Source organism: Athene noctua, chromosome 4, assembly GCF_965140245.1.
Source record: "Athene noctua chromosome 4, bAthNoc1.hap1.1, whole genome shotgun sequence".
Lineage (NCBI taxonomy): Eukaryota > Metazoa > Chordata > Aves > Strigiformes > Strigidae > Athene > Athene noctua.
In genome coordinates, this window is record NC_134040.1 from 596,789 (window position 1) to 623,765 (window position 26,977).

The 26,977-nt window shown below is 67.2% G+C and overlaps 4 protein-coding genes across 14 annotated transcripts; 1 reads left to right on the plus strand and 3 right to left on the minus strand.

The window, feature by feature from the left end:
• Positions 1-771: 771 nt before the first annotated feature.
• On the minus strand, positions 772-5,945 carry LOC141959537 (RING finger protein 145-like). Of its 3 annotated transcripts, none has more exons than XM_074903681.1 (10): positions 5,562-5,945; positions 4,425-4,533; positions 4,244-4,335; positions 3,128-3,363; positions 2,877-3,052; positions 2,597-2,737; positions 2,228-2,320; positions 1,874-2,021; positions 1,383-1,739; positions 772-1,299 (listed from the first exon to the last, which is right to left on the minus strand). In XM_074903681.1, the coding sequence occupies exons 1-10, from the start codon at positions 5,728-5,730 to the stop codon at positions 895-897; spliced, it is 1,926 nt and encodes a 641-aa protein (XP_074759782.1). In that variant the 5' UTR covers positions 5,731-5,945; the 3' UTR covers positions 772-894. The 3 variants fall into 3 exon arrangements, with proteins under 3 accessions (XP_074759782.1, XP_074759781.1, XP_074759780.1); XM_074903680.1 differs by having other exon boundaries at positions 1,383-1,688; positions 2,228-2,410; XM_074903679.1 differs by having other exon boundaries at positions 2,228-2,410.
• A 303-nt stretch (positions 5,946-6,248) lies between these two features.
• Positions 6,249-13,142, plus strand: LOC141959865 (uncharacterized). 6 transcript variants are annotated; one of them, XR_012633516.1, is made up of 8 exons: positions 6,249-6,393; positions 7,452-7,899; positions 9,994-10,393; positions 10,475-10,591; positions 10,701-10,781; positions 11,414-11,470; positions 11,571-12,236; positions 12,331-12,464. XR_012633516.1 is itself a non-coding variant. In XM_074904196.1 (8 exons), exons 1-8 carry the CDS (start codon positions 8,460-8,462, stop codon positions 12,485-12,487), a joined length of 1,371 nt encoding a protein of 456 aa, XP_074760297.1. In that variant the 5' UTR covers positions 8,220-8,459; the 3' UTR covers positions 12,488-13,142. The 6 variants fall into 6 exon arrangements, 2 of the variants coding, with proteins under 2 accessions (XP_074760297.1, XP_074760298.1); XR_012633517.1 differs by having other exon boundaries at positions 7,553-7,899; XM_074904196.1 differs by lacking the exons at positions 6,249-6,393; positions 7,452-7,899 and adding an exon at positions 8,220-8,753 and having other exon boundaries at positions 11,571-11,722; positions 12,124-12,236; positions 12,331-13,142.
• AP5S1 (adaptor related protein complex 5 subunit sigma 1) lies at positions 13,143-14,291 on the minus strand. The gene is made up of 2 exons (XM_074904199.1): positions 14,062-14,291; positions 13,143-13,704 (listed from the first exon to the last, which is right to left on the minus strand). Exons 1-2 carry the CDS (start codon positions 14,238-14,240, stop codon positions 13,278-13,280), a joined length of 606 nt encoding a protein of 201 aa, XP_074760300.1. The 5' UTR covers positions 14,241-14,291; the 3' UTR covers positions 13,143-13,277.
• Positions 14,292-14,949: 658 nt separating this feature from the next.
• On the minus strand, positions 14,950-22,254 carry CDC25B (cell division cycle 25B). Of its 4 annotated transcripts, none has more exons than XM_074903685.1 (16): positions 22,003-22,254; positions 21,728-21,849; positions 21,073-21,124; positions 20,047-20,088; positions 19,531-19,567; positions 19,302-19,400; positions 19,097-19,213; positions 18,759-18,896; positions 18,598-18,648; positions 18,133-18,309; positions 17,228-17,326; positions 16,900-16,962; positions 16,671-16,769; positions 16,287-16,420; positions 16,087-16,198; positions 14,950-15,921 (listed from the first exon to the last, which is right to left on the minus strand). In XM_074903685.1, exons 1-16 carry the CDS (start codon positions 22,155-22,157, stop codon positions 15,781-15,783), a joined length of 1,638 nt encoding a protein of 545 aa, XP_074759786.1. In that variant the 5' UTR covers positions 22,158-22,254; the 3' UTR covers positions 14,950-15,780. The 4 variants fall into 4 exon arrangements, with proteins under 4 accessions (XP_074759786.1, XP_074759784.1, XP_074759785.1 ...); XM_074903683.1 differs by having other exon boundaries at positions 18,574-18,648; XM_074903684.1 differs by having other exon boundaries at positions 18,598-18,651.
• Positions 22,255-26,977: the final 4,723 nt, after the last annotated feature.

A 26,977-nucleotide genomic window follows, 5' to 3' on the forward strand; every position in this document is an offset into this window, starting at 1 on the left:
GCCCCAGCAGCGAGGTGGGTGAGGGGATGCTGCACCCCCTGTCCCCCCCCAGGGACATGCAGGGACCCCCGTGCCTTCCTCCCCAGTTTGCTGTGGGCAGAGAGGCACTGGGGTGGGGGCAGGGACCAGTCAGGCTGCAGGGGGGGGCTGGAGGGGGTGCAGGGGGGTCTCCCCCCCCCTCGCCTGCCCCCAGATGGGTTTTACAGACGGGTTTCCCCCTCCCGCCCCCCCCCCCGGGCTAATGGGCTGCGGGGCCCCTGGGAGCTGCTGGCGGGATAAGTGCTGCGCTGGAAGGGGGGGGGGGGAGCCCATTTACGGCCTCCCCAGGGACCCCCCCGCCCTGGGACACCCCCCCCTTCCCCCCACAGGCAGCTCTGGTGCTGCTGGGAGAGCCGGGCCCTCCCCCACCGCGGGGAGCGGGACCCCCGCGCAGCCGGGATCCTGCCCCCAAACCTCCCCCGCGGTGGGGGCCGGCGCTGAGCGGGGGGAGGATGGAGCCCACGCTAAGCCCACGCTAAGCCCACGCTAAGCCCACGCTAAGCCCACGCTAGGCCAACGCCATCCTGTGCCAGACCCACGCCACACTCTGCCAGACCGACAGTAAACCTGTGCCAGAGCCAGACTAAGCCCACACCATCCCGTGCCAGAGTCCCCAACCCCCCCGGCCCCCGCCCAGCACCCCCGCCCATCCCACCAGTGCGGTCCCACGCCCGCAGCACAGCCCTGTGCCCCCCTCCCACTGCCCCCCCTCCCCGGCACAGGGTGGGCGCTTCAGCTCCGGCTTTATTGCAAAAGAGTCCGTGGGGCCGTCGGTGCCTCGCGGGGTCCCGGCAGCGCTCGCCGCCGGCACGGCCCCCGCGGAGGGACCCCGGCACTGGGGCGCTGGTCTGGGCGCTAGGAGGGACGGTGGCCGCTGTGGGTGTCCCCGCTGTCCCCCGTGACGACCCCAGGGGTGCCAAAAGGGTCCGGGCCGGGGGGCGAGGGGGACGGGTGCTGCACGTCCTGGGCGCGGGGGTGAGGGTCCCCGGGGGGCCACGGCGCAGCACCCGCTTCTCGTTCCTGGGGCGCAGAGGCACCGGGGGGGGCGGGGTGGTGGGGGCCGCGGTCCCCGTCCTGCAAAACCCCGCTGTCCCCCTGCGGCCGCGGGCTCACGGCGGCGTCACCGGGCTCCTCGGCGGCGGTCACAGGTGTGACTTGTTGGTGGCACATGGGACACGTGTCCTGCACGTAGAGCCACTTGCGGAGGCACGTGGCGTGGAAGAAGTGGCTGCAGGGAGTGACGACGGCCACCTGCATGTCCTGCGGGCAAGGAGACGGCGTCACCCGGCCACCCGAGCGCAGGGGACCCCCCCGGGGTGTGCCGGCGAGGGGAAGGGGCTCACCTGGAAGCAGATGGCACAAACATCGTTGTGGTCCCGCAGTTGCCCGCCCGTAGCCCTGGGCAAGGAGTTGATCTTTTTGGCGGCCTCCCGGCGCAGCAGGAAGCTCCTCCAGCCCGACTGAGCGCGCAGCCAGACGTTGAAGTAGGAGTGGATGATGATGACGGAGGCGCCCATCCAGCTCCACTCGCCAAAGAGGGACTCCCAGGTGCCGTAGCCCACCACGCAGACGGCCACCAGGAACTCCAGCACCCGGCTGACGGCGTTCACGCAGTAAATAATCTCGTCCATCCTCTCCAGCGGCGCGTCCTGGAGCAGCTCCACCATGAACAGGGCGTAGATGAAGAGGGTGCCCATCACCTGGAGGGCGGCAGATCGCAAACCCCCACCCTGGTGTTGCCGCTCGGGGACGGGGCGGAGTCGCGGGGATGAGATGGGCCACCCCAGGGACGGGGGGACACACACAATACCCCACTTCTGGGGAGCGGCGGTACCTGCAGGGAGGTGAGCATGCAGCTGGAGACCAGGATCAGCAGCCAGAAATCCAGGTGGAAAAAATGGGCGATCTTGTAGGCCATGAAACAGGGGAAAACCAGCAAGAAGAGGCACATGCTGACGCCGCGGAAATGCTTCCAGGGGCTCCTACGGGGCGGGGGGGGCACAGCTCAGCAGGGCCGTGTGCCCCCCCCCATCTCACAGGAACAGCACCCACAAACCCCTGTGCTCCAGCCCCCTCCTCCAGCCCCGATTCTGCCCCAAAACGGGCAGCGAGGTCCCGAGATGATGGAGGAACCCCCCTTCCCCCCCAGTACGATGAGGGGGGGCCAAATCCTTCCTTTCCCCGGTACCTGTTGCGGGAGGCCCCCAAGGCCAGCACGATGGGGTCGGCGATCTCGATCATGGACTGCAGCGTGGAGGTCACCACGATGAAGAGGATGATGCTGAGGAGGAAGGTCCGCTGGAGGATCTGCAGGTCGAGCAGCCCTGTCTGCAGCGCCAGCAGCAGCAGCGTCACCCCCTCCGTCACCCCCCTGCCAGGAGCCGGGGTTTTGGGGGGGACGGGCGCGTCAGACACGGGGGTCGTGCCCTGGGCACCCCTCAGGGACGCGCCCCGGTCCCCAAACCCTTTGTGTCCCCCCCACCCTTGATGCGTGTGACCTGGGCTGGGATAGACGCCCGCCGAGCCCCCCCTGAGCCCCCCGCTGCCGCGGGCTCACCTGTGCATGACGTTGCCGTTCTGGAAAGCGCCGAAACCCAGGAGGTAAAACTTGCAGAGGCTGAGGACGCCCAGGGCGAGGTAGGAGACGGTGAAGGTGAGGCCGATGAGCGAGTAGGGCGTGCTGCAGCACTCAGCCGCGCTGCGACGGAGCCCGGGGTGAGCAGGGGGGGTAAGGGGGCCAGCCCTCCTCATCCTCTTCCTCCCAAGACCTGAGCCGGAGCCCCAGCTCCTCCTCATCCTCTTCCCACCCAGCTCCTGCCCGCCCCAGTCCCTCTTACCTGCTGAGAAGGAGGAAGAGGAGGCCCTGCTGGGCCAGCGGGCTGGCAGAGAAGGCGAGGAAGGAGGAGAGGCGGAGGAAGAAGAGCACCAGCCAGAAGACGAGGAAGAGGAGCGGGATGGCCAGCTGGCTCCAGAGAGCCACCCCCAGCGCAAGCAGCCGGTACAGCTCCAGCGCCTGCGGGGAAAGGGGGGGGTCAGCGGGGCTGCCCCCCCCACAGCCCCCCCCGGCCCTGATCCCCACCCCGCTCACCCGCAGGAGCTCGCGGCAGGCGGCGGCGGCCAGCTGGAAGGGAACGAGGATGTGGGAGCCGAGGACGTAGAGAACCTCCAGCGCGGTGAGGAGGGCGGCGAAGGTGTCGAGGAGGGGCAGGGCGGGGAGGGGGAGCCCGCAGAGCCGAGCCAGCGCCGGCAGTGTCGGCGCCCCAAATAACCACGGCTGGCGGCTCCCCATCAGCAGGGAGCAGAGGGCACAGAGGCAGAGCTGGCCTGGGGGGGACGGGGACACAATCCCAGAATCATCCGGGTTGGAAAAGCCCTTGCAGCTCCTCCAGCCCCACCATGACCCTCCCCCTGACCGTTCCCAACTCCCCCAGATCCCTCAGCGCTGGCTCAGCCCGACTCTTCAACCCCCCCAGGGATCCCGGGGACTCCCCCCTGCCCTGGGCAGCCCATTCCAACGCCCAACAGCCCCTTCTGCACAGAAATCCTTCCTCAGAGCCAGCCTGACCCTGCCCTGGGCAGCTTGAGGCCATTCCCTCGGGGCCTGGCGCTGGGGCCTTGGCTCCAGAGACTCATCCCCCCTCTCTGCCCCCTCCTGGCAGGGAGTTGCAGAGGGCCAGGAGGTCTCCCCTCAGCCTCCTCTGCTCCAGACTGAACCCCCCCAGTGCCCCCAGCCGCTCCCCAGCAGACCTGTGCTCCAGACCCTGCCCCAGCTCCGTTGCCCTTCTCTGGCCACGCTCGAGTCACTCAATGGCCTTTTTGGGGTGAGGGGCCCAGAACTGAACCCAGGAATCGAGGGGCAGCACCTTGTTACTTCATTATTTCGTTAAAGAGACTCACCTGGGCACGACGGGCTCCGTGTCCCTCTCCCTGGCTCCCCCCACACCCCCGCTGCAGGAAGGGGGGGCAGACCCCCCAACAACCCCTCACCCCACCATAAGCAGCACCCCAAGACCACCCGGCCCCCTCCTCTGTGAGCCCCAGGCGTGGTGGGGGGCAGAGGAGGAACCCCCCGTCCCCCTCCAGCTCAGCCTTGTCACCATCATCCCGCGGGTGACACCTCCCGCAGAGCCTCGCCCTGCCCGCTGCCACCCCTCATCCCTCAGTAGGGGACCCCCTTGGCAGGTGGGGGACCCCCCCGGCTCACCGGCGAGGGTGGTGGCGAGGCGGGCGAGCGCGGCAGGGTCACTGTACACGGCGCCCTGGAAGCCGGACTCCAGCTCGCGGCGGACGTAATCCCTGAGGGGACAGAGGTTCAGCCCCCCCCGGTTTGTGTGCGTCCCCCTCCCTGCACCCCAGAACCCCATCACGGCCCCCCCGGGGCTGACCTGGCCGCAGTGTGCCCCGCGCCCAGCAGCAGCGCCGTGAGGAGGTGGAGGTAGAGCTTCACCAGCGACCGCACCGGCAGCGTCAGCACCACCAGGGACAGCAGGTGACCTGCAGAAAGAGGGGGGACAAGGGGGTGACATGGCCTCAATGACACCACTCCCCCTCAATCCATCCAGGGGACACAATGTTGGGGACACAGCGCCCAATGGAACAGCCCCACCCTGGTGGGGGTCAATGGAGGGGAGGGAAGACCCCAAACACAGCCCATGGGGTGTCCCCTCATGTCCCCTGCCTGGCCAGGGCCTGGGTACCCTCATCCCTTGGGGTGTCCCCAACCTGGGCAGGTGCTGGGGCGTCCCCTCATGTCCCCAACATGGCCATCCCTTGGGGTGTTCGCTTGTGTCCCCCAAAATCTGCATCCCTTGGGGTGTCCCCTTGTGTCCCCAACCTGGGCAGGCCCTGGGGTGTCCCCTCATGTTCCAAATGTGGCCATGCCAGGAGGTCCCCCTAGTGTCCCCTGCCTGCCCATTCCTTGGGGTGTCCCCTCATGTCCCCAAACCCTCCATTCCTTGAAGCAGCTCCACTGTTCCCCAATTTTTCCATACCCTGGGGTGTCCCTTGGTGTCCCCAAAGTCTCTATCCCTTGGAGTGATTCTACTGTGTCCCCAACTTGGCCATGCCATGAGGTGTCCCCTCATGACCTCAGTCTGTCCATCCCTTGGGGTGTCCACTCGTGTCCCCAACCTGCCCATCCCTTGGGGTGTACCCCCATGTCCCCAATTTATCTGTCCCCTTGTGTCCCAAATCCATCCATCCCTCCCTCCCTCCCTTAGGGTATCCCCATCATGTCCCCAACCTGCCCACCCCTGGGGTGTCCCCTCATGTCCCCAATGTGGCCATGCCCAGAGGTGTCCCCTTGGTGTCCCCTGCCTGCCCATCCCTCGGGGTGTCCCCTCATGTCCCCAAACTCTCCATCTCTTGGGGTGGTTCCACTGTGCCCAATATGTCCATCCCCTGGGGTGTCCCCTCATGTCCCCAACCTGCCCACCCCTGGGGTGTCCCCCACCTGCCCACCCCCGGGGTGTCCCCAGCCTGGCCACCCCGGGGGACCCCCCGCGCCCCGCCGCAGCCCTCACCCAGGCAGTAGGCGCCGCGGAGGGCGGGGGGCCGGAGGAACGGGGGGTCCCCGTGGGGGGGCCGCAGCAGGTCGCCGAGGGCCGCCGCGTCCCAGCGGTACAGCAGGTCCAGCAGCGCCAGCCCCGGCACCCGCAGCGCCACGTTGGCCACCGCCTCCAGCCGCGCCATCGCCCGCGGGGCGGGGGGTCCCCGCGTCCCGCAACCCCGCTCCGGGGGGACAGGGGGGACCCCCCGGCGCTGCCCCGGCGGGCTCCCCCGGCCCGGCAGGGGGCGCTCGCCCCGAGCCCAGCGGGGGCCTCTCTGCCCGGCCGCCTCTCGCCGGGGGCCTGGCCGCCTCCCGCCGGGGCGGGCCCCGCTCCCGCTCCCGCCGCCGCCGCCGTTCCGGTCCCTCCGCCACTTTCGCTTTCTCCCGCCCCGCCCCTACGCCCAGCGGAGAGGCTTTGCGCCAGGGCGCCGCGCCGACGCTGCGCCCGCCATTTTGGAAGAGGGCGCAGCTCTCGTTTCTTCCCTAGGCCTTCCGCCATCTTGGATAAGGGCACCGCGCGGGCGGCGGAGGGCACGCGACCATCTTGGAAAGGAGCGCGGCCCGCTGCGGTGGCGTCACTGCCGCGCCCCACGTCAGCCATCTTGGGTGAGGGCAGAGGGTGAGGGCAGGCTCTGGCCGCCATTTTGATAGGGGAATGGCGGAGGAGATGGAGGGCCGCAGGGCGCTGCGGGAAACCGGGGTCCCGGGGGGACGATGGGGTCCCCTGCCCCCCCCGGGGGTCAGCTGGAAGCCTCAAGGATTGTCTCGGGGCCCTCGGGGAGTCGCCTGAGGTCCCTTGGGAACAGGTGGGGTCACCTGGGGCCCTCTGGGGTTCGGTGTTTTGGGGTTCGGCTGGAGGAATCCGGGTTTAAACGGGGACCCGCTGGGATCAGGGGAGGTCACTGGGCGGGGGGACCCCCCAGCAGTGGGGTCAGTGGGGTCCCTGTGAGCCCCTGCCCCGTCCCTCCGGGGTTTTGGGGGTGGTGGTGTCCCCAGACAGACCCTATCCGCACAGAGGGCTTGTGGCCACTTTGGCACAGCCCCCCTGGGCCAGGGTTGCCAAACCGGGGTGGGGGGACACGGACCCTGCTCTGGCTTTGGGGTGACGGGAGCTGCGGGTGGTGCACCCCGGGGGACCTGAGCCAGAATCGGGCCTGGGAGTTAATAAATCAGGTGGGATAATAATTGCAAAGTCGTTTCCTAAATTAACTTTTTCCCTAGATTTCTAAATTAACTTTTCCTAAATTACTGCAGGCGCCCCAAAAGTGGGTGCTGGGTCGGGGACACAGAGCGGGGGGTGGCAGAGGGGACCAAGCACGAGGGGGCACAGGGAGGGACCCGTGGGCATGTGCCGTGGTGCGATGGGCAAGTGGATGGACCAGTGGGCACGGGGAAAGTCTGATGGGCACAAGGATGGATCTGTGGGCGAGTGGATGGACTGGTGGGCACAGGGATGGCACACCCGCACCCCGGGAGCCCCGAGCATGGGACCCCATGTGCTGGATCCCCCTCACCTGGAACCCCCCACCCAGAGCCCCCGGCCGGGGCTGGGCCGGATTAGGGGAGATCAGGGCTGGAAACGCAGCCGGGAGGTGGAGGGATGGACAGAGGGACGGAGGGACAGAGGGAGGGAGGGAGGCAGGGGGGACGAGTGGCCCTGGAGCACCCTCTCCCGTGGCAGCTCTGCCGTGTGGGGCCGGCGCGCAGGCACCGTCCTGTTCGGCGGGAATTTTTCACTCTTGGGCATTAGTTGTTCCCCATTTTGGGCCCTGGTTTGCGGCTCCTGCCTGCGCTGTGGGCTCCTGCCTGCTTCTGCCACGCTGATGGTGGCTCACTTGGGGGTTTTCTGCTCCCCGACGGGCAGCCGGACACTTGCCCGGGCAGGAGCCGTGTCCCAGCCGGGAGAAGCCCCAGGAATCGGCCGCAGGAGCCGTCTCTGCCCTTAACTCCCGCGTCTGCCGGCAGGGCCGGGCGGTTTGGTGGGGACACGCGTGGAGCTGCCCGCTCCGGCCTCATCCTCTCCCTCCCCGGGAAATGCCGTGACTCTGCCGGTGACGTCGGGGCCAGCAACTGCCCCTCGGTTATCAACTGCTCCCTGCCTGCAAGCCTGCCTGGCGCTGCCTGCCGCCATGGTGGGGACACGAGGGCCTGCCCGCGCCCTGCTGTTATCATGTGATGTCATGATATCACGACGCTATCACGGTAACTCCTCTCATGGCACTGCTCCCCGTGATTTTTCAACGGTTTGGGGAGTGTGGAGAGGTCCCCGCCAGATGGAAGTGGGTAAACTTTGTCCACAGTTTTCAAGAAGGGTAAGAAAAACCCTGGTAATTATTACACCCTGGTAATGACACCCTGGTAATGACAGGTCTTGCTGCAGCGCCTGATAAATCTGGATACAGGAATTGAATGTAAGGCCCCGAGGGAATGGCCTCAAGCTGCCCAGGGCAGGGTCAGGCTGGCTCTGAGGAAGGATTTCTGTGCAGAAGGGGCTGTTGGGCGTTGGAATGGGCTGCCCAGGGCAGGGGGGAGTCCCCGGGATCCCTGGAGGGGTTGAAGAGTCGGGCTGAGCCAGCGCTGAGGGATCTGGGGGAGTTGGGAACGGTCAGGGGGAGGGTCATGGTGGGGCTGGAGGAGCTGCAAGGGCTTTTCCAACCCGGATGGTTCTGGGATGCTGATGGGTTCCTTCCTGCTCAAGATCTATGATTCCACCTATCAGCACAGCAATAACATTTAATTATCAGGCTGCACTTTTCTGTCAACACAACTCCGTCATTCCTGCGTAATGTGGGTATGGACCGTAAGGCCTGAAGTGTTCTTTCCTACCTAAATTTCCATAAAGTTTTTTGAGGGATACAGCACCACCGAATCCATGAGCAGCATCGGACAGAGGCACTCGCCCATTTGGAGCCTCCCGGACCCCGGGGGATGTGACAATGGGGCCGGGGGTTTTGGCGTTGTGAAACGGGGTGAGTCAGGGCTGATGTTCCCCAAGAGGCGGATGATGCTGGAGAAGTGGCTGGAGGAAGGTGAACCAGCCGGGGAGGAGGAAGGAAGCAGCTCGCCTGCGGGTTGCACAAGCAGTGAATCACAGTCGCAGAACATCTCGAGCGGAAGGGGCCCGTCAGGATCACTGAGGCCGTCGCACCGCCAGTTGTTGATCCCGGTGGGTCCCTGCCCGCTTGAGATATTTTATGATTTTTCAACGGCCTAAAACTAAACCACACGACTGAGAGCGTCGTCCACACACTTGAACTCTGCTGGGGTTTGGCTCATCACCCCATCCCTGGGAGCCTCCTCAGTGCTAATACTGCAGTGTTCTTCACCCAAAAGTGCTCCCAGCACTGGAGGTGTGGCAGTGCCAAGGGGGACAATCCCGTCCCTCGGTGCTGCTCTGCTTGATGCCCCCCAGGACATGGTTGGCCCTCTGGCTGCCAGGACATGCTGCTGATACTGAACCCACCATCAACCCAAACCCCCACATCTCTTTCTTTAGGGCTGCTCTCCAGCCTCCTACCCCCCAATCTGTGTGTGTGTGTGTGTGTACCCAGAATTACCCCATCCCAGGTGGAGAATCCCAGAATCCCGGCGGTTGGAAAAGCCCTTGCAGCTCCTCCAGCCCCACCATGACCCTCCCCCTGACCGTTCCCAACTCCCCCAGATCCCTCAGCGCTGGCTCAGCCCGACTCTTCAACCCCTCCAGGGATCCCGGGGACTCCCCCCTGCCCTGGGCAGCCCATTCCAACGCCCAACAGCCCCTTCTGCACAGAAATCCTTCCTCAGAGCCAGCCTGACCCTGCCCTGGGCAGCTTGAGGCCATTCCCTCGGGGCCTGGCGCTGGGGCCTTGGCTCCAGAGACTCACCCCCCCTCTCTGCCCCCTCCTGGCAGGGAGTTGCAGAGGGCCAGGAGGTCTCCCCTCAGCCTCCTCTGCTCCAGACTGAACCCCCCCAGTTCCCCCAGCCGCTCCCCAGCAGACCTGTGCTCCAGACCCTGCCCCAGCTCCGTTGCCCTTCTCTGGCCACGCTCGAGTCATTCAATGGCCTTTTTGGGGTGAGGGGCCCAAAACTGAACCCACTCCCCGAGGGGCGGCCTCCCCAGTGCCGAGCCCAGGGCTCAGATCCCTTCCCTGTCCCTGCTGGCCACGCCAGTGCTGACACAAGCCAGGATGCCGTTGCCCTCCTTGGCCCCCTGGGCACACTCTGGCTCATTCTCACCCCCCCAGTCCCTCTCTGACCGGCAGCTCTCCAGCCACTCCTCCCCAGGCCTGTAGCCCTGCTGGGGGTTGTTGTGGCCCAAGGGCAGAACATTTACCCTTAGTGAAACTCCCCCATCCTTGGCCATGGGGTTCACATGTGACATCTGTGGCAAAAGTGGTTTCTGGTGATGTCCCCCTGGCTTTTTCTAGTGCCCTAAGGACATCTCTGAGACCAGACCCAGTGGGAGCGCTGACAGCTCACAGATACAACTGACTCCACTGACAGTATTTTTCTTACCTCGAAAGAATAAGAAAAAGGATAAAACCATGGGGTCAGATTCAGGGGTCAGAGTCGAGGGCAACTTGTCAGCAGATGATGCCACTCAGGGTGGAAGAACACACGTGACGCCCGTCTGGTGGCAGGAACTGGCACCCACAAGGCGCAGCAGGTGCCTGGCCCCCAGGTTCCCCTTCCCGGCACTTGGGGCTCTGCCAAGGCTCCGGCAGGACGCGGCTCCCCAGGCCGAGCCGGTGCCGGTCATGGCCACGGCGGGGCCGGACCTCTACGAGCGCCTGCAGATCCGTTACCCCCCCAGCCCCCCAGCTCGAGGTAAGCCCTGCCTGGCTGGGAAACCGCAGGCAGGAGCAGGCAGCAGGGCGGCTCGGGGTGACCCCGGCTTCTCTCCCACAGCGCCGGCACCTGCGGCCCATCCGGCGGCGTCCGGCTGGGCGCTGGGCACCACGCTAGCTGTGGCCACGGGGGTGCTGCTGGTGCTGGGGGCCGCCCTGGTCGCCCTCATCGTCCTGCGTAAGTGTGGCCAGTGCGGCCCGGGGGGCTGGCAGGGGCCGGGAGCGGGCAGGGGCCCGCGGGCAGCGCTGCTGGCAGGGCGCTGAGGCGCTGCCGGGGTCTCTCCCAGACGTGCAGGGGCAGGCAGAGCTGCGGGCAGCGCAGGCAGAGCTGGCGGCTGTCGGGGCCCCGCTGCTGCCGGATCCTGATGGTGAGTGGGGACCCTGGGGCTGCCCACGGTACCTCAGCCCCTGCCTGCAGTCTGCCTGCAGCCACTGCCTGTAGCCCTGCCTGCAACCCCTGCCCGCAGTCCCTGCCCACAACCCCTGCCTCACTCCATTCCCGCAGCCCATCCGCAACCCCCGCCCACAGCCACTGCCTACGAACGCTGCCTGCAATCCCTGCCCGCAGTCCCTGCCCGCAGCCCCTGCCTGCAATCCCGGCCTGCAGCCCCTGCCCGCAATCCCTGCCTGCAGCCCCTGCCCGCAGCCCCTGCCCGCAGTCCCTGCCCGCAGCCCCTGCCCGCAGCCCCTGCCTGCAATCCCAGCCCGCAGTCCCTGCCTGCAATCCCGGCCCGCAGTCCCTGCCTGCAGCCCCTGCCCGCAGCCCCTGCCTGCAATCCCTGCCCGCAGCCCCTGCCTGCAATCCCGGCCTGCAGCCCCTGCCCGCAGCCCCTGCCCGCAGCCCCTGCCCGCAGTCCCTGCCCGCAGCCCCTGCCCGCAATCCCTGCCCGCAGCCCCTGCCTGCAATCCCTGCCTGCAGTCCCTGCCTGCAGTCCCTGCGCAGCCCCTGCCTGCAGTGACAGGCCGGCCGCTGCCGGCTCCTCTCGCTCCCCCGTGGCAGGTTCCCGGGGCCCCGCCAAGAGCCCGGCAGCAGTGCAGAGGCAGAAGGAGCAGCTCGGTAAGATCGATCCCTGGGGAAGGGGCGGGCAGGGGGGGTGACACTCACCCCTGGGGCCCCCCAGCCCCACGGCTGCCCCCCACGGCTGCCCCCTCCGCAGGGCGGTGGCTGCAGGAGCTGGCCCTGGGCTGGCGGTACCACGACGGGCAGATCTACTACTTCTCTGGGGAGCGCAAGACCTGGGGGGAGGCGGAGGCCGCCTGCCGCTCCTCGCACTCCCACCTGGCCTCCATCACCAGCCCCGAGGAGCAGGTGGGTGTGCGGGGCTGCCCGCTCCTGCCTGCCCTGCTGCTGCCTGCTCCTGGCTCCCCTCCTGCCTGTGCCCCCTCCTGCCCACAACTGCCCCTCTCCTGCACAAGCACCCTCCTGCCCACGCCCCTGCCTGCACATCTTTCTGCCTATGTGCCCTCCTGCCTGCACTTGCTCCCTCCTCTCACACCCTTTCCTACCTGCACATCCTCCTGCCTGCACCCTCCTGCCCACACACCTGCCTGCACTTGGCCCCTCCGCTCCACACCCCATCGTGCCCACACCCCCTCCTGCCTGTACATCCCCCTGCCCATACCCCCTCCTGCCCACACACCTGCCCGCATTGCTCCCTTGTGCTCGCACCCCTCCGGCCTGTGCCCCCCTGCCCGTACCCCTGCCTGCAGGACTACCTGGCGCGGGAGGCGAGGGGAAGACCCTACTGGATCGGGCTGACGGCCACGGGCCCGGGGGGCTCCTGGCGCTGGGTGGACGGGGCTGCCTACTCCCAGGCCCAGAGGTGAGCCCCGGGCTGCGGGGACGGGGAGGCGGGGGACAAGCCCAGCACCCCCAGCACCCCCTTCCTAGTGACCCCCCCCTCCTTGTCCCGGCAGCTTCTGGGCGCCGGGGCAGCCGGACAGCACAGACCACGGGAAGTGGGGGCTGGAGGGCTGCGCCCAGATCCACCCCGTGGGCAACGGCCTCTGGAACGACCACAACTGCAACTTCACCTTCGCCTGGATCTGCAAGAGGGGCCTGAGCCGGCCCTGACGCCCCCGCGGCCAGACCTGCCGCCAAGTCCCGGAGGAGCCCCCCCGGCCCCCCCACGCTGCCTGTCCGTACCCAGCTCTGATTAAACTGCTCCCGCTGCACCCACCTCTCGCCCTCCCCAACAACGGGGGGGTTTGGCTTCATCACCCCCACAGCCCCCCCCGGGCCACAGGGGTTGGGCCCCCCCAGCCCCTCTGCCCTGCCCGCCTCGGCTGGCATCGACCGCGGTGCCGCAGCTCCCACGCTGTGGGGGTCCCACGGGCGGGATGGATCCGTCCCCTCGCCCCGTGAGCGTGTCTGTGGGGGGAACCGGAACCCCTTTGTGCCCCCACCGTGCCAGTTCCCACCCACATCACAACCACGGAGCCCCACTGCAGCCCGATCCTGGCACCACCACTCCCCGCTGTGGCTACGGGGGGAAACATTTTGGGGGTCCGACCCCCCCCACACCTCAACAGCCCCTACGCAGCACCCAGGGGTTTTCAGAAAACCTCCCCCCGGGGCAGGGTGGGCTGGGGGACCCCCCCCCCATCTCTTTTTTAACACCTGTTTACACCCCGCACGCGAAGCTCGGCAGGAAGGCAGCGCCGTCCCAGCTCCGGGTGGGTTTTTATGGGGACGCGGCAGGGATAAAGGGATTAAAAACCTGCTTTTTTCCGGCTCGTTTCTCTTTATTCCTGAGCCGCTTTTTTCCGTCCGTCCCGCTGGGGTTCGGCTGTCGGATCCCTCTGTCATCTCTCTTCCCCGCTGTGAAATATCGGGGCGAGGGTGGCGGGCAAGAGGTGTCGGTTCAGCGGGGTGTTCTTGTGCCCAATTCCCGGTCCAACGCTTGGAGAAAACTTTCGTTGAGGAAAAGCAGCTGCCCGTGGGGCAGGAACCGCTCGAGGAGGAGGTCGACGGCCTCGGGCCGGAGCAGGACGTCGGCGCCGGGGCCCAAGAGGCGGAGGGAGGTGTGAAGGCGGGGGACGAGGCGCCGCAGGGTGATTTCGGCCAGCGCGAGGTTCTCTCCGGGGTCACAAACCAAGGCGAAGGCGAAGGCCAAGAACGAGAGCCAGGTTACCGTCACCGCTTCGGGGAAGGGGTCCCCAGGGGGAAGCTGGAAAAGCCCCCCCGGGGCGTACTGTAGAGCGATCGGCTCGTCGGGGAGCAGGGGGAGTTGGGGGGAGGACGGGCGACCTGAGGATGATTGAAGTAGCCGGCACTGGGAGACCACTTGCCTGGGAAAAAAAGGGGGGGCACGTGTTAAGACGCATCCCCCTCCCAACCAGGGATGGGGTGACCCCCTCTATTGGGGGAGCCAGGGCTTGGCGGGACCCCCGGGGCCATGGCCCCGGGGGTCCCGCCAAGCCCTGGCCCCCCAGGAATAAGGGATGGGGGTCCCACCGAGTCCAATATCCACAGGAAAGGGGGTCCCGGGGGGTCCCAGTGAGCCTGGGACTGACTGGGAGGGCTCACAACCCTGGAGGGGGTGTGACATGGTTCCGGGGGTCCCACCGAGCCCAACGTCCCTAAGAAGGGGGGTGTCACCACCCCGGGGGTCCCGCCGAGCCCGGGGTGGGGGCTGTCCCCGGTACCTGGCCACGGCCATCAGCTGCTCCTTGCGGCGGAGGCGCTGCCGGGGGGTCCCGGGGGGGGTCCCGGGGGGGGTCCCGAAAGCGCGGGAGTAGAGCAGGCGGCAGGGGGCGTGGCCCGAGGGGGCGTGGCCCGCGGGGTCGGGCCCGCCCAGCGCCAGCAGCAGGAAGGCCCGCACCATGGCAACGCCGCGCGACCCCGGCCCGTGAGGCGGGACCGCCCCGCCCTATTGGTCAGCGGCTGCGCCGGGACCCTGCTCGGATTGGCGCAGGGCGGGAGGAGGCGGGCAGCGGTTAGTCGGTGCGGAAGGGAAGGGCGGCGGGGATTGGTGGGTGCTGAGAAGAGGCGGGAAGCTTGGGGCCCACCCGCTGCACGTGATAGTGGCGCGTCGTGATTGGCCAAGGTTAGGCGGGGAGCGCGCTGATTGGCGGGTAGGGGCTGGTGGGCGGGATAAAGAATGGAGGAAGGAAGGAGCGCCTGGGAGGGGCGGCATGGCGGGGCGGGGGGCGGAGGACCGGGATCACCCTGGGACGGGGGGTGGTGACAGGGCCTGGGGGACAGCATGGAGCGGGGGAGGATACAAGATCAGGAGCACCCCGGGGTGTGTGTGACAAGGGTGGGGGGGGACACACGCACGACACAGAACCACCCCCGGGAGGTGGCGAGGGGCAGCATGGCCTTAGGGACAGCCCGGAGGGGCGTGTGACAGGGCCCCGGGGGCACAGGATGACATGGAGGGGGACAGAGGCTCAGCCCTGGGCTCCCCCATCACCAGCCTGACCCCTCTTCACACTGGCACAAGGCCAGCAGGGATTTGGGGGGGTGGCACCACAATCCCCCCTTCTTTGCTTGGCGGCGCAGTCACAGAGCAGGGCCAGGGCTTTGTTCTGCCTCCCGCAGGAGTTATTAACCAGGAGTGTAATAAAAAATTATATATAAATGACATTACAACAAACAAAACGCAGGCGTACAGCGCGACAGCGGCAGGGCCCGCCCGAGGAAACGCTGCTCGCCCTCCCCAGCTCACGGGGCTTCACCCTGGGGGGCCACAGCTCGCCCAGGGCCTGGTGAAGCCCCCCCCCACCTCCCCAAATCAACCACTTGACAAGAGAACAAACTTTTTTTAAATAAAACAGGGAGGCAAGCAAACCCACAGCAACAACAACAACCAACAACAAACACACCCAAGCGCAAGCCCAGGCTGATGCAGTCGGTGACTGGTACAAGGGGCACCCATGGGGTGCTCAACCCCCCCCTCCCCCCAACCCCTGCCCTCAGACAAGGGCCGGGGTCCCGCAGAGGAGGTTTAAGTGCTTTTCTGCAACAGTTCTGCCAATTAAGCCCCGCTGGGGGGTCCCCACCCTCCTGGGGGGCACCCAGGGTGGAAGGGGAAGGAACCCAGGCTTGGGGGGGGCTGTCTCTGCTGGGGAGGGGGAGGCACCTTTGCCCCCCCATTCCCAGAGCCCCAAAGGAAAGTTGAACCTGGCAGTGACTTATGTCCGGGAGCAGTCCAAGGCATCCCCTCCACCCCCCCACTACAGCCCCCAGCCACCATTTTGGGTAAAACCAAACTTTTTAACTTTTTTTTTTTCCAACCCTGAAAACTGGTAAAACCACAGCCATGTCCCCCCCCTCACTCCTGTTGCTGAGGTCAGCAGGAGGGCAAGTTTTGGGCTGGGAGCAGTTGTGGGGGGGGGCGCTGGGGGGGTACCCCGGAGCCCTCAGAAGTGCTTGAGGCGGCTGCACAGCTCCCGCTTGCTGCGCTCGCCCGCCCAGGTGCGGCTCTTGAGGCGGAATTTCCGCAGGTCCTCCTTGAAGTCCTCATGGCGCATGGGGCGATAGTCCTGGGGCTCGCAGTGGCTCTGGGCAAACACAACCCCGTCACCACCCGGCCCCCCAGGACCCCCCCGCAACCCATGGAGGATGCTCGGAGTCAGAGCTGCCCCCCCTCCACCCCACTCAGGGCAGGGTTTGGGGAGGGGACACCCCCTGCTCCTCCTCCCTCCCAAACTGAGGGGGGGCCTCACCTGGTACTGGGGGAAGAACTCCCGGTACCCCCCCTTCAAGACATAGAGCTCAGGGTAGTGGAGGTTGGGGTACTCATTACAGGCTCGGTCCTTCTCCCTAACGAACCGGCACCTGCGGGGCAGGGGAGGGCAATAGGATTGTCACCAGCCATGCCCAGGGTGGGGGGGGTCCAGCACCCACCCCCCACCCCCCCACTCACATCCTGGGCCCCCTCTCAGAGGAGAACTCGCAGTGGAAGATGACGATCACCCTCTTGCTGGCGTCGAAGGGCACGATGGGCTTCTTCAGCAGGAATTCCTCCACGTCCTGCTCCAGCGGCAGGTTCACGGCACCCTGGGGAGGGAGAGGAGGCACCTTCATACCCCCCCCCCCCTCCCATTTCATCTCGGGAGGGCTCAGTATGCTGCTCCAGGCCTCCCCCCCACCCCAGCATCACCCTTTCTCCTTCTAGTTAAGGCTCAGCACCTTTGGAGAGGCTCAACCCCTCTTGGGGGGCCTCAGCCCCCCTGAGGTTTGACAGGAGTGAGACTCCCCCTCCCCACAGGAGCCCCCCCGCCCCGAGGGGCGCAGCAGCGGTTCTGACCTTGATGTGGCCTCCCTCGTACTCGTAGGGGTACCTGCAGTCCACGATCACACAGCTCTCGATGAGGCTGCTGAACTGCCCCGTCAGCACCGCCACCATCTGCGGGGGACCCCGACACTGAGGTGGGGGGCACAGGGAGGAGGGACACACACACACACACACACACACCAGACAGGCAGCCCCACAGCACGGGGGGGTTGGTTTTGGGGGGAGGTTGCTGCTCCTTTACCATTTCAGGGGAAATGTACTTCAGGTCCTGGTGCTTCCCCTCCACCGTCTGCAGGAGATAAGCCTGGAGAAGGGGGGTGCTGGGTCAGGGTCTGTCCAGGGGACACCCCAGCTCAGAAAACACCCCCCTGCCAAAGTTTTGCTCCCCGCCAGGGGCCCAGTTTGCCCACCAAAGACGTGGTTGCAGCACTGGCACTGGAGGAGCAGTGGTCGTGTGCCACCAGGGTCCCCTTGTCCCCAAGGGCCACCAGCAGCTCCTACACCAGCACAGGGCTCTGCTGACTTGGGCGAAAAGCCGGGGGGGAGCAGCAGCATCCTCACGGTTTTACCTTGGAGAAGTCCCCGATGAGCTCCCGGTGGTCGTTGGCCAGCAGGTTCTCGATCTCCTCCTGGCAGAAGGACCTGGAGCGCAGCAGCCGCGGCGTTTTCTGCGGAGACACAAACCAGAACCCCCCCCCCGGTGTCAGCGAGGGCTCGGGCAGAGCCGGGGCCGTCCCACATCTAAAATAAATTTAAATATAAACCTCTGGTCTATTTGAAATAGATTTCAAGGCCTGGTGAAATGTGTTCAGGACTGAGCTGGCTTGTAATATTATTCCCAAGGCAACCAAAATGCTGCTCAACGGGCCCAAAAAGTGTCCTTAGCCTGGTGCTTGTACAGTCCAGACCCAAGGCTGGTTTAAAACCCTGTCTAATCCTATAGAGACATTTTAACAAAGGTGAATTGACTAAACACAGGTCTTGTGCCAGATTAAGAAAATTTCACAGAATCATCTCAGTTGGAAAAGACCCTGAAGATCATCCACTGCAACCAGAAATTCAGTGTCTAGAAATGGCCTGCTCCGCCTCAGCTCTTCATGGAACATCTTAAGCCTGTCTCAGAATTGTGCGAGATGAAAACTAGCGGAAGAAAAGTGAAGATGATGACCCGAAAGATGATGCTGAAGCAAGGATTGGAAGCAGAAGAGAAGAACTTGGCTGAGACAGGGGATTCTAGTGAACTTTAATAAATGATGAGAATCAAGGAAAGGTCGAGTAGAAACTTAAGGACTTTGGAGTTCAGTAATAGACTTAGAAACAGTGTGTGAACTGCGTGAGGCCTTGGGACATCGGCCGCTCGCTGAGGCGCTGGCCCAACTCGGGTTAAGATTGCTAAGCCTAGATACCCCCAGTCTGGCAAAATTCCTCAACACACGGCCAGGACGCCGGAGGCTGAGGCTTCCCCGTCACCCACCGGCTCCGCCGCCTGGCTGGGGGTCCCGGTCCCGGCCACGCTCCTCCGTCGCTTGGCCTTGACGGGGGTGTCCCTGTCCTGGGGCCGCTCAACCCGCTTCAGGATGGGCCTGAGGACGCTGCTGGGCATGGAGGGCGAGCGGAAGAGCTGCCGGCACTTGCCACGCTTCGTGGGATGCTGCGCGGGGAGAGACGTGTGTTGCTGCCCCAGAGCCGGGGAGGAGGGGGGGTTTTGGCATCCCCCCGCGCCCCCAGACAGCACCCTGAGGGGGGAACAGCGGTCCCGCTCTGGTGGCCACACACCACCCAGGATGAGCCCACAGCCCCCAGGCTGGTGCTGCTTCACCAACCAGCCCCTTCGCCAGGGATTCTCACCCCCAGACCCCACCCTGGAGACCCTGGGGTGGGGGCTCCCATCCACCCCCCCAGGGCTCCCATGTACCAGCTCTGCCTCCTCCTTCCTCACCAGCGGCGCAGTCAGCAGGTTCTCCATCCCCTGCGGCACGTCAGCATCGCTCTGCCAGGGGGGGGGCACGGGGGAGAGTCAAGGGGACGCATCCCACCGGCTGCTTCCCACCCCCCCCCGGGGCAGGGGTGGGCCCCGTGAACAGGAGCCTTCTTCCCTACCTTCATCTCCTCCTCGTCCAGGATCTCCATGAAGCCATCATCCTCCTCCTCCTCGCACATGGAGGAGGTCAAGGAGCACCGGCGCAGTACGATGGGGCTCTCGCCCTGGGGGATATTTTCCTTCTCGGGGGTGTCGAACTGGGGAGGACACAGCTCAGGGGTGGGGACCAGCCCTGCTTGGACTCGGGGTGTCCCCAAAATCCCCCCCTCCCTCAGCTCCCAAATCCACAGGTCTCCAAGGGCAAACGTGTAAGCCGGATCAGCCCACCCCACCTCAGCAGCCCCTGTGTGACCACCCATCCCCGGGGCCCCCCCGGAGCCCCCCCAGTCCGTCTCACCAGCAGGTCGGGCGCGGAGCCGGTTCTCTGGGCGAAGGGGTCCCTCCCCGCAGCCCCATCGCTGGGCAGGCGGCCGCGCTGACCCGGCCTCTGCGGCTTCTTGAAGACAAACCCCTCCTGCAGCAGTCGGGGGGGGCACACAGCGTTATTATCCCCCTGCCCTTTCCCTGGGGCCCCCCTCCCCGGCCTCGCTGCCCCCCCTCACCTTGTCCTCGGGCTCCCTCTGCTCGCTGGCCCTGCGGCCGTTGAACTCCCAGGAGTGGGAGATGTTCTTCAGGGCCGGGCTGGTCCCCAGGAGCCGCGGCTGGGGGCAGGCAGGGGGGTGAGAGGTGCTGCACAGCCTTTGCCCCCCCCCGGCTCCATCCTCCTCCTCCTCCCAGCCCGGCCAGGGGTGCAGCAGGATCCGATCTCCCCACAGAGCCCCCGGGACTTACCGGCAGCGAGTGGATCCTCTGGATAAGGAGCTTATTGCTGCAAGAAGCGGGGAAGGAAAAGGACTGAGAGAAGGTGCCTGGGACTGGCGGTGTGTGTCCCCCCCCCGCCCCCGACGTCCCCGCAGTGGGCTGAGACCTCCCCCCCAAAAGGAGCCTGGGGCAGAAACTGCCCCCAGCAACACCGACTGCCTGATCTGGACTCCGGGGGGGGGTGCGGGGACAGCCCGGCTTTGGGGTCTGGGCGTGGGGACAGCCCAGCTTTGGGGTCCCACCACAAGGACACCCCGGCTTTGGGGACAGCCCGGCTTTGGGGTCCCACCACAAGGACACCCCGGCTTTGGGGACAGCCCGGCTTTGGGGTCCCACCACAAGGACACCCCGGCTTTGGGGACAGCCCGGCTTTGGGGTCCCACCACAAGGACACCCCGGCTTTGGGGACAGCCCGGCTTTGGGGTCCCACCACAAGGACACCTCGGCTTTGGGGTCTGGGAGTGGGGACTGAGCCCCTTCACTTACTCTTTGAGGACTCTGCCTGACTCCAGAACCGCCTTCTCGAAGCTGTGGGGACAGCCGGGAGGGTGGGGGGGTGTCACCCTGCACCCCAGCCCACCCAGAAGCCCCAGGGACGGGCACCCCCAACCCTTACAGTGCCCCCACCCCACGCAGGAGCTGGCAGCCCCCCCCCGGGGCAGGACTTTCAGCCCCACAAGGGGTTAAGACCCCATCTAGTTTCAGGCTGGGGGACCCCAATCCCTGGCTGGGGGGGTGTGGTGGAGCGGGGGGGCACACGGGGTGGTCCGGGACACCCCGCTGACCCCTCCCTGTGCCCAGACAAAGCCGCGGCAGCGCGCCCGCTCTCCACCTGTATGTAAATCCGGCTAGGGGGGGCACGCCGGGGCTGCTGGCCGGCAGCCATATGGCCGCGCCGCCGCGGTGGCGGGGGGGGCCCACACACGTGTGTCCCCCCCCTCCACGGCTGCCCCCAGCCCCACCATCTGCCCCCCGGTTACTCATTCACCCGGCACATCTGCTGGGCCCCGGCGCTGCCAACGGCCGGGCAAGGGGTGGGATTTTGGGGGGGGGGGGCCAGTGTGGGGGGGCCTTGGGTGGAGCAGGGGGAATACCCCCCCCCCCCTTGCACAGGGCTCTCAGCTGAACCGCACCCCCCCACTCTGCACCCCCACCCCACGGGGCAGCAGCGCCCCAGGGAGGGCTGGGGGGTGTCGGGAGCCGGGGGGGGGCTCCTGGGGTGTGTCCGTCCCCCCCCCGCCCCGTCCTGTCGGCACAGCCCGGAAGAGGCAGCGCCGCGGAGCCTTCCTGCCCGCACCGGGGCTCTGACACCCCCCCGCAGGTTTCTCGCACCCCCAAAAAGCAGATTTTTTTTTTCGGGGGGGGGCACAGCTGGAAGCACAGTGTCCCCCCCCCAACCGCGCAGCGAGGCGAGTGCTGCAGGCAGCCGGTGCAGGCAGGGCCCACGCTGCCTGGGGGGGGGGCAGGGGGTACCCCCCGGGGGGGAACATGGGGCGCGGGGGGGGCACTCACACTTCCTCCAGCGCCGCGGGGTCCTCCTGCGTGGGGGAGTCCAGCCCCACTCCTGCGGGGACAGGAGCACCCGGGGGGGCCTTGTAGGATGCAACCGAGCAGAGGAGCCCCCCCCCCAATCCCACTCTGCTCCCCCAGTGCTGCGGGGGGGTCACGGCCTGTGTGCTCGGGGGACGTGGGGGCTTCACCCAGAACCGTCCCCCCAAAACGTGGCAAAGGCGGGGGGGGGGGGCGGCACTGACCCTGGGAGCCCCCACCCTGCCCAGCATGGCCCGTGTCACCCCCCACGGGGGGGGTGTCCAAAGACGAGCCCCTGGGGTGCGGGGCTGGGGGGGGCTCTTACCCGTTGTGCCCCCCCAGGGACGGGGCCGCCGTCGGAAGCGCGGGGCGGGGGGGGAAGTCCCAGTTTGAAGGAGGCGCGGGCCGGGGCTGACGGCGGGAGCGGGGGTCGCCCTGCACCCCAAAGCCCCCCAACCTCCCGCCTGCACCTCAACCCCCCCCCCAACCTCCTACCCCCCCAGGTCCCCCTCCCCACATGCAGGGGCCTCCACCCCACTGCCAGGACACCCCCCCGCCATGTCACAGCCCCCTCCGCGCACCCCCAGTCCCATTTGGGGGGGATTCGGGGGGGGCCGTTGCAGCCCCCATCACTCACCCGCATCCGAGGACTCGGAGGAGACGGAGCCCCGGGGGGGGGCCGAGGCCGCCGGGGACAGGCTGGGCCACGGCCGTGGGGACAGTGTCCCCCCCCCGCGCCGCTTCGGCGTGTCCCAGTGGCTGCGGGCAGGGCGGAGGGGGGGGGGGGGCAAGCCGTTAACACGAGCAGGGGACCCCAAAAACACCTCCCCCCCCCTCCCCCCATAGCAGGGTCCCACCCCCAAGCCGGAGCCACGCGTGGGGGACCCCCCCCCGACCCCCCCCTTCACTCACCTGCCCAGCCCCACCAGGTTGCCCATGTCCAGCGCCAGCGTGGTGACCGGCGACGCGACCGGGGACTTGCCCGTCGCCGACTCCCCCCCCCCCGCCACCGTTACGAGCCCCCCCCCGGGCAACCCCCGGCGGCCGGGGCCGCCCCACGCCGCCATCCGCAAACTCCGAGTTAATTAAAAAACGTCCCTAAGTGCGGTAATTAGGAGCGAGAGGCTGATGGCCGGGGCCGGCTGGGGGCAGCGGGACGCGGGGGGGGCCCGGCCGGGCGCGCGCCCGCCGCCGCCCCTATTTATATTCGAAAAATAACAGGGAGCGGCGCGGGAGCAGCCAATGGGCGGCCCCGGGGGGCGGGGCCACGGCGGGGGGGGCCGCGGGGGGGCCACATGGGTGGGGGGGCATGGGGTGAAGGGGGGGGTACACATGGCCCGAAGGGGGCGAATGGCGGAGAGGAGGGGGGACGGAGAGTGGAGTGGGGGGGGGGACATGGAGGGGGGAAACATGGCTGGGGGGGGGCATGGCCTAAAGTGGGGGGCATGGGGGGGGGACACGTGGCCCAAAGTGGTGGATGGGGGGGGCCAGACATGGCTGGGAGGGGGAAATGGTGGGAGGGGGGTCATGGCCGAGTGGGGGATAACATGGCTGGGGGGGACACACGGGGGGGGGGGGGGGCATGGCCTGGAGTGGGGGCGTGGTGGGGTGGGGGGACACGGCCGGGAGGGGGGACACACGTGGTTGGGGGGGGGATGTGGCTTGGGGGGGGGGCATGGCCGGGGGGGGACGGCACATGGCGTGAAGTGAGGGCATGACTGGGGGACACACATGTTTTGGGGGGGTGGAACGGGACATGGCCTGAAATTGGGGGCATGGTATGGGGGGGTCACAGCCGGGGAGGGGGACAGTTGGGGGGGGACGCACACACGTGTCTGGGGGGGGGCACTGGGGAACATGGCCCACAGTGGGTGAGGGGCGGGGGGGGTACGGCCACGGGGGGGTAAATGGGGGGGTGGGGTGTGATGGGGGGGACACGGGTGGGTGTCTGTGAGCGATGCCGCAGCCCTGGGGGGGTCAGAGTGTTGGGACACAACCTCTCCTCCCCCCCCCCCCATGCCCCCCCCCAAGCCACAGCCCCCCAGCCATGGGCCCAGAGTGGGTGCTGGGGGGTGCTGGGCTCAGCCCCAGTTCAGACTGGGGGCCAGCCCCATGCTGGGATGGGAAGGGGACCCCGCTGCCCCCCCCCGCCCCAAAATACCCCTCCCCACACGGGCCAGCTCCCCAGGCTGCCCCTTGTCCCACTGTCCCCCACCCCCGGTGTGTGTCCCCCCCCCCACCAGTGCCAAAGCCACGCGCCACCACGTGCCACCGTGTGTGCCCCCCCCAAGCCACCATGTCTGTCTGCATGGGGGGGGGCTCCAGTTGGGGGGGGAAGGCGGTCAGGAATGCGCTGGGCGGCTGCGGCCTGGGTGGCCCGGCCTGTCCCCCATTGTCCCCAGCCCCATTCTTCCCTTTCAGAGGGGAAAAGGGGAGGGGGTGGCCGGGGTGGAGACCCCCCCACCCCGGAGCTGGGAGCAGGCGAGGGGGCAGCTCTTGTTGCCCCCCGCCCCCCCCCCGCCACCAGCAGTCAGATCCTGTGGGGACGGGGGTCCCACATCCCCCCCAGGGGTGCTGGGCACATCCCAGTATATCCCAGTGCTGCGGGCTGGGGTGCCCCAAGGAGGAGGGGCGCCCAGCGTGGGGGGGGGTCTCTTCCCCCCCCCAGCACTCCTGGGTGGCTGCAGTTTGTTTTCCTCTGGCCACCGAGAGCTTTAATTGCTTCCAGCCACACGAGCCTGGGCTGGGGGCTGGGGGGGGCAGCGCCGGTGGCCGCCCCAGTGCAGGGGAGAGGCCACATTCTTAACTCCCCCCCCCTAAATGGGGGGTTTGGGGAGCAGGAGTGGGGAATGGGGGTGTCAGAGGGGGCGGCAGAACCACTTGGTGGCCAGGCAAGCCCCGTTGGCTCCAATCTGTGGTGGGATGCCGGGGGGGGGGGAGCAGAGCCCCCCCACCTCCCCAGGGTGCTGGTGCTGGGGCTCAGGGCTGGAGCCGGGGCGTGGCGCGGGGGGGCTCTGGGGGCTGGAGGAGGGCGGCTCGTTTTAAGGACCCCCCAGCGAGAGCTGCCCTCGGGATTACTCTAATTAACGAGGACAGGGCCCGGGCTGCCTTGGGGAGCGGGGGGGCTGCTCTCCCCTGCCCTGGGGCGTCCCACCCCACCGGGCAGCTGTGGGTGTCCCAGTGCCCCCCCCCCAGCGTGGGACCCCCACCTGGGGTTCGATAATTGGAAATAATCCCCCGCCATCCCCTTTTCCCTTGGTTTCCCTCCCAGCCCCGCTGTTCCGGGTGGGATTGCCACCAAAACCGCCGATGTTTTCCACAACAGCTTTTGCCTGGCCACAAAAAACCTGGGTTTTGCCCCGAGAGCCTTTCGTAGCAACGCATGCCCCTCCAGTTGGTTCTGGGTTTTTGGTTGTTTTTTTTTTTCCCCCCCAAATTCTGTACAGCCACGGCTGGTCATTCACAGCGGGGGTGGGGGAGGCCCTGACCCTGGTGGGTCCCCGGTGCTCCCCGGGGACGGGTGATGCTGGATGTGGGAATCCCCTTGGACCGGGATCTGTGTGGATGAGGGGAAAACTGGGGATTATTGGACGAGGGTAAAATTGTGGATATCGTCTAGCTGGATTTTTGAAAAGCGTTTGACATGATCCTCCATAGAATTCTCGCACAAAAACTGTCTGCCTGTGGCCCGGAGGAGCGAAGGTCTGCAGGGTCAGGATGGACGGCCCCAGGAGTGGGGTCGGTGGAGTTAAATCCCGCTGGCGGCCGGTCCCAAGTGTGTCCTCAGGGCTCGGGGTTGGGACCGTTCCTGTTCACATCGTTACTGACGCCCTTGATGAGGACACGGGGGGTGTCACCGTGAGCTCGCAGGCGACACCAAGTGCAGCGGGAGCGTCGATCTGCGCGAGGACAGGGACGCTCCACAGAGAGACTTGGAGAGGTTGGATCGGTGGCCAACGTCAGCGGGATGGGCTTCAACAAGGGCGAGTGCCAGGTCCTGCCCTTGGGCCACCACAACCCCCTGCGTGGCTACGGGCTCGGGGAGGGGCGGCTGGAGCTGTCTGGGGGAGAAGGGTCTGGGGGTTCTCACTGACCAGCAGCTGAGCAGGAGCCAGCAGGTGCCTGGGTGGCCAAGAAAGCCAACGGCCTCCTGGCTTGTGTCAGCACTAGTGTGGCCAGCAGGGACAGGGAGGTGACAGTCCCTGTGCTCGGCACTGGGGAGGCCACACCTGGAGGTTGTGTCCAGGTTTGGGCACCTCGATCCCAGAGAGATCTGGAGGGGCTGGAGCGAGGGCAGAGGAGGGCAACGAGGCTGGGGAAGGGCTGGAGAATCAATCCTGTGAGGAGGCAGGGCAGGAGCTGGGAGTGTTCAGTGTGAGGAGGAGGAGGCTGAGGGGAGCCCTCATCCCTCTCTGCAGCTCCTGACGGGACATTGCAGAGAGGCTGGGGCTGGGCTCTGCTCCCAGGGGATCAGGGACAGGACAAGAGGGAACGGCTGGAAACTGCCCCAGGGGAGGCTCAGGCTGGGCAGGAGGAGAAAATGTTTCCCAGCAAGAGTGGTCCGAGAGTGGAACAGGCTGCCCAGGGAGGGGGGAGTCCCCATCCCTGGGGGGGTTTCAGGGCCGTTGGGATGAGCTGTGGGGGATGTGGGGTAGGGGAGAACTTTGCAGAGTCGGGCTGAGGGTTGGACTCGGTGATCCCGAGGGCTTTTCCAACCCGAATGGTTCTGGGGTTCTGGGATTCTGTGGGGCAGGGGGGTCCCAGCCCCACACGGGGTGGCAGGGGCTGTCTGGTCCCTCCCTGCCCGTGCCCACGGTTGGGGGCTGAGGCACCTCGCGGGCAGCCCCCGGTGTCACCGTGGACGTTGGCGAAGCCACCGGCTCACAAACGTGATGGCTCTTGGGTGGGGATTGCAGCCACACCCCGGTGCAGGCCACGGGGCTCTGGGGCACCAAAATACAGGATTTGAGAGGTTTGACAGACTTGGGGTGCTGGTGAGCTGGACGGGGTGGCAGCGGGGACACGGCGCTGCCGGTGCCCGTGGCTGCGGCGGAAGCTCGGGGTGAGGCTGCGGTTTCGGGGCTCCTGGAGCAAAACCTCCGCACCCTGAAGCACCCTCAGCACTGGGGAGGAAGCTGCAGGGGGGGGTGTGTGGAAAAGAGGCGTCTCCGTCCCCGCCTTCCTGTTTTGCCACGCTCCACTCCGCACACCCAGGGGGGCCTGGGGATGGTGGGTGATGAACCTGCCCCGCCACGGGGTGTGTGTGGGGGGTTCTGGTTCAACACGCTTCTGGTTTGGCTAAAAATAAACCCTTTCAGGTCACTTTTAGCTGTGGTGAGAAGTAAACCAGGAGTGAAACCCTGTCGGACGCCCTTTGCGCAGCTGCTGTGGCCAAGAGAAGGGTCAGGGTGGGGAAACTGAGGCCCGGAGCCCGCGGGCTGCTCCCGGGGCCGGGGAAGGGAGTGGACAGGCGGCGGATAAACGGCCCCGTCAGCGGGAGCTGTCCCCACGCTGTCCCCGTCCCCCCTCGCTGGGCACTGAGCCACGGACGGGGTTTATCAGCGTCACCAGCGTCTCACTGGCCACGGTGCCATCATCTGCCCGTTCCTGCCCGGAGCAGCCCCATGGCGGGCCCGGGCCGTGGCACTGACCCTGCACCTCCCGGCTGCCACAAGCCCCGGGACAGTGGGTCCAGGGGGCACTGCCGGGGTGCCACGGTGCCGGTGTCCCGGGAGTCCTCGCTGCCCACCCGCAGACGTGGCTGGTTCTGCTGGTGGCCCTGTGCCGGGCGGGGGGCCGGGCCGGTGCCTGGGGGAAGGGGCTGTCCCGGCCGGGATGTTCGGCCCAGCTCTGGCGTCCGCCCCAGCTGAGACGTCCTTCTCCTCTG

Bases quoted from the DNA above. Each gene is read 5' to 3' on its own strand.
- AP5S1 (XM_074904199.1), bottom strand. From the start codon at position 14,240: ATGGTGCGGGCCTTCCTGCTGCTGGCGCTGGGCGGGCCCGACCCCGCG. The intron at 13,705-14,061 runs GTACCGGGGACA...TTTTTTTCCCAG, and splicing joins CAGCTGATGGCCGTGGCCAG to GCAAGTGGTCTCCCAGTGCC.
- LOC141959865 (XM_074904196.1), top strand. From the start codon at position 8,460: ATGAGCAGCATCGGACAGAGGCACTCGCCCATTTGGAGCCTCCCGGAC. The intron at 10,592-10,700 runs GTAAGTGTGGCC...GGTCTCTCCCAG, and splicing joins GGTCGCCCTCATCGTCCTGC to ACGTGCAGGGGCAGGCAGAG. The intron at 10,782-11,413 runs GTGAGTGGGGAC...CCCCCGTGGCAG, and splicing joins GCTGCTGCCGGATCCTGATG to GTTCCCGGGGCCCCGCCAAG.
- CDC25B (XM_074903682.1), bottom strand. From the start codon at position 22,157: ATGGCGGCGTGGGGCGGCCCCGGCCGCCGGGGGTTGCCCGGGGGGGGG. The intron at 20,089-21,072 runs GTGAGTGCCCCC...CTGTCCCCACAG, and splicing joins CCCGCGGCGCTGGAGGAAGT to CTTCGAGAAGGCGGTTCTGG. The intron at 18,310-18,573 runs GTACATGGGAGC...CTCCCCGCGCAG, and splicing joins GGAAGGAGGAGGCAGAGCTG to CATCCCACGAAGCGTGGCAA.
- LOC141959537 (XM_074903679.1), bottom strand. From the start codon at position 5,730: ATGGCGCGGCTGGAGGCGGTGGCCAACGTGGCGCTGCGGGTGCCGGGG. The intron at 4,534-5,561 runs GTGAGGGCTGCG...CTCTTTCTGCAG, and splicing joins CCGCGGCGCCTACTGCCTGG to GTCACCTGCTGTCCCTGGTG. The intron at 3,364-4,243 runs GTGAGCCGGGGG...CGTCCCCCCCAG, and splicing joins CCTCGCCACCACCCTCGCCG to GCCAGCTCTGCCTCTGTGCC.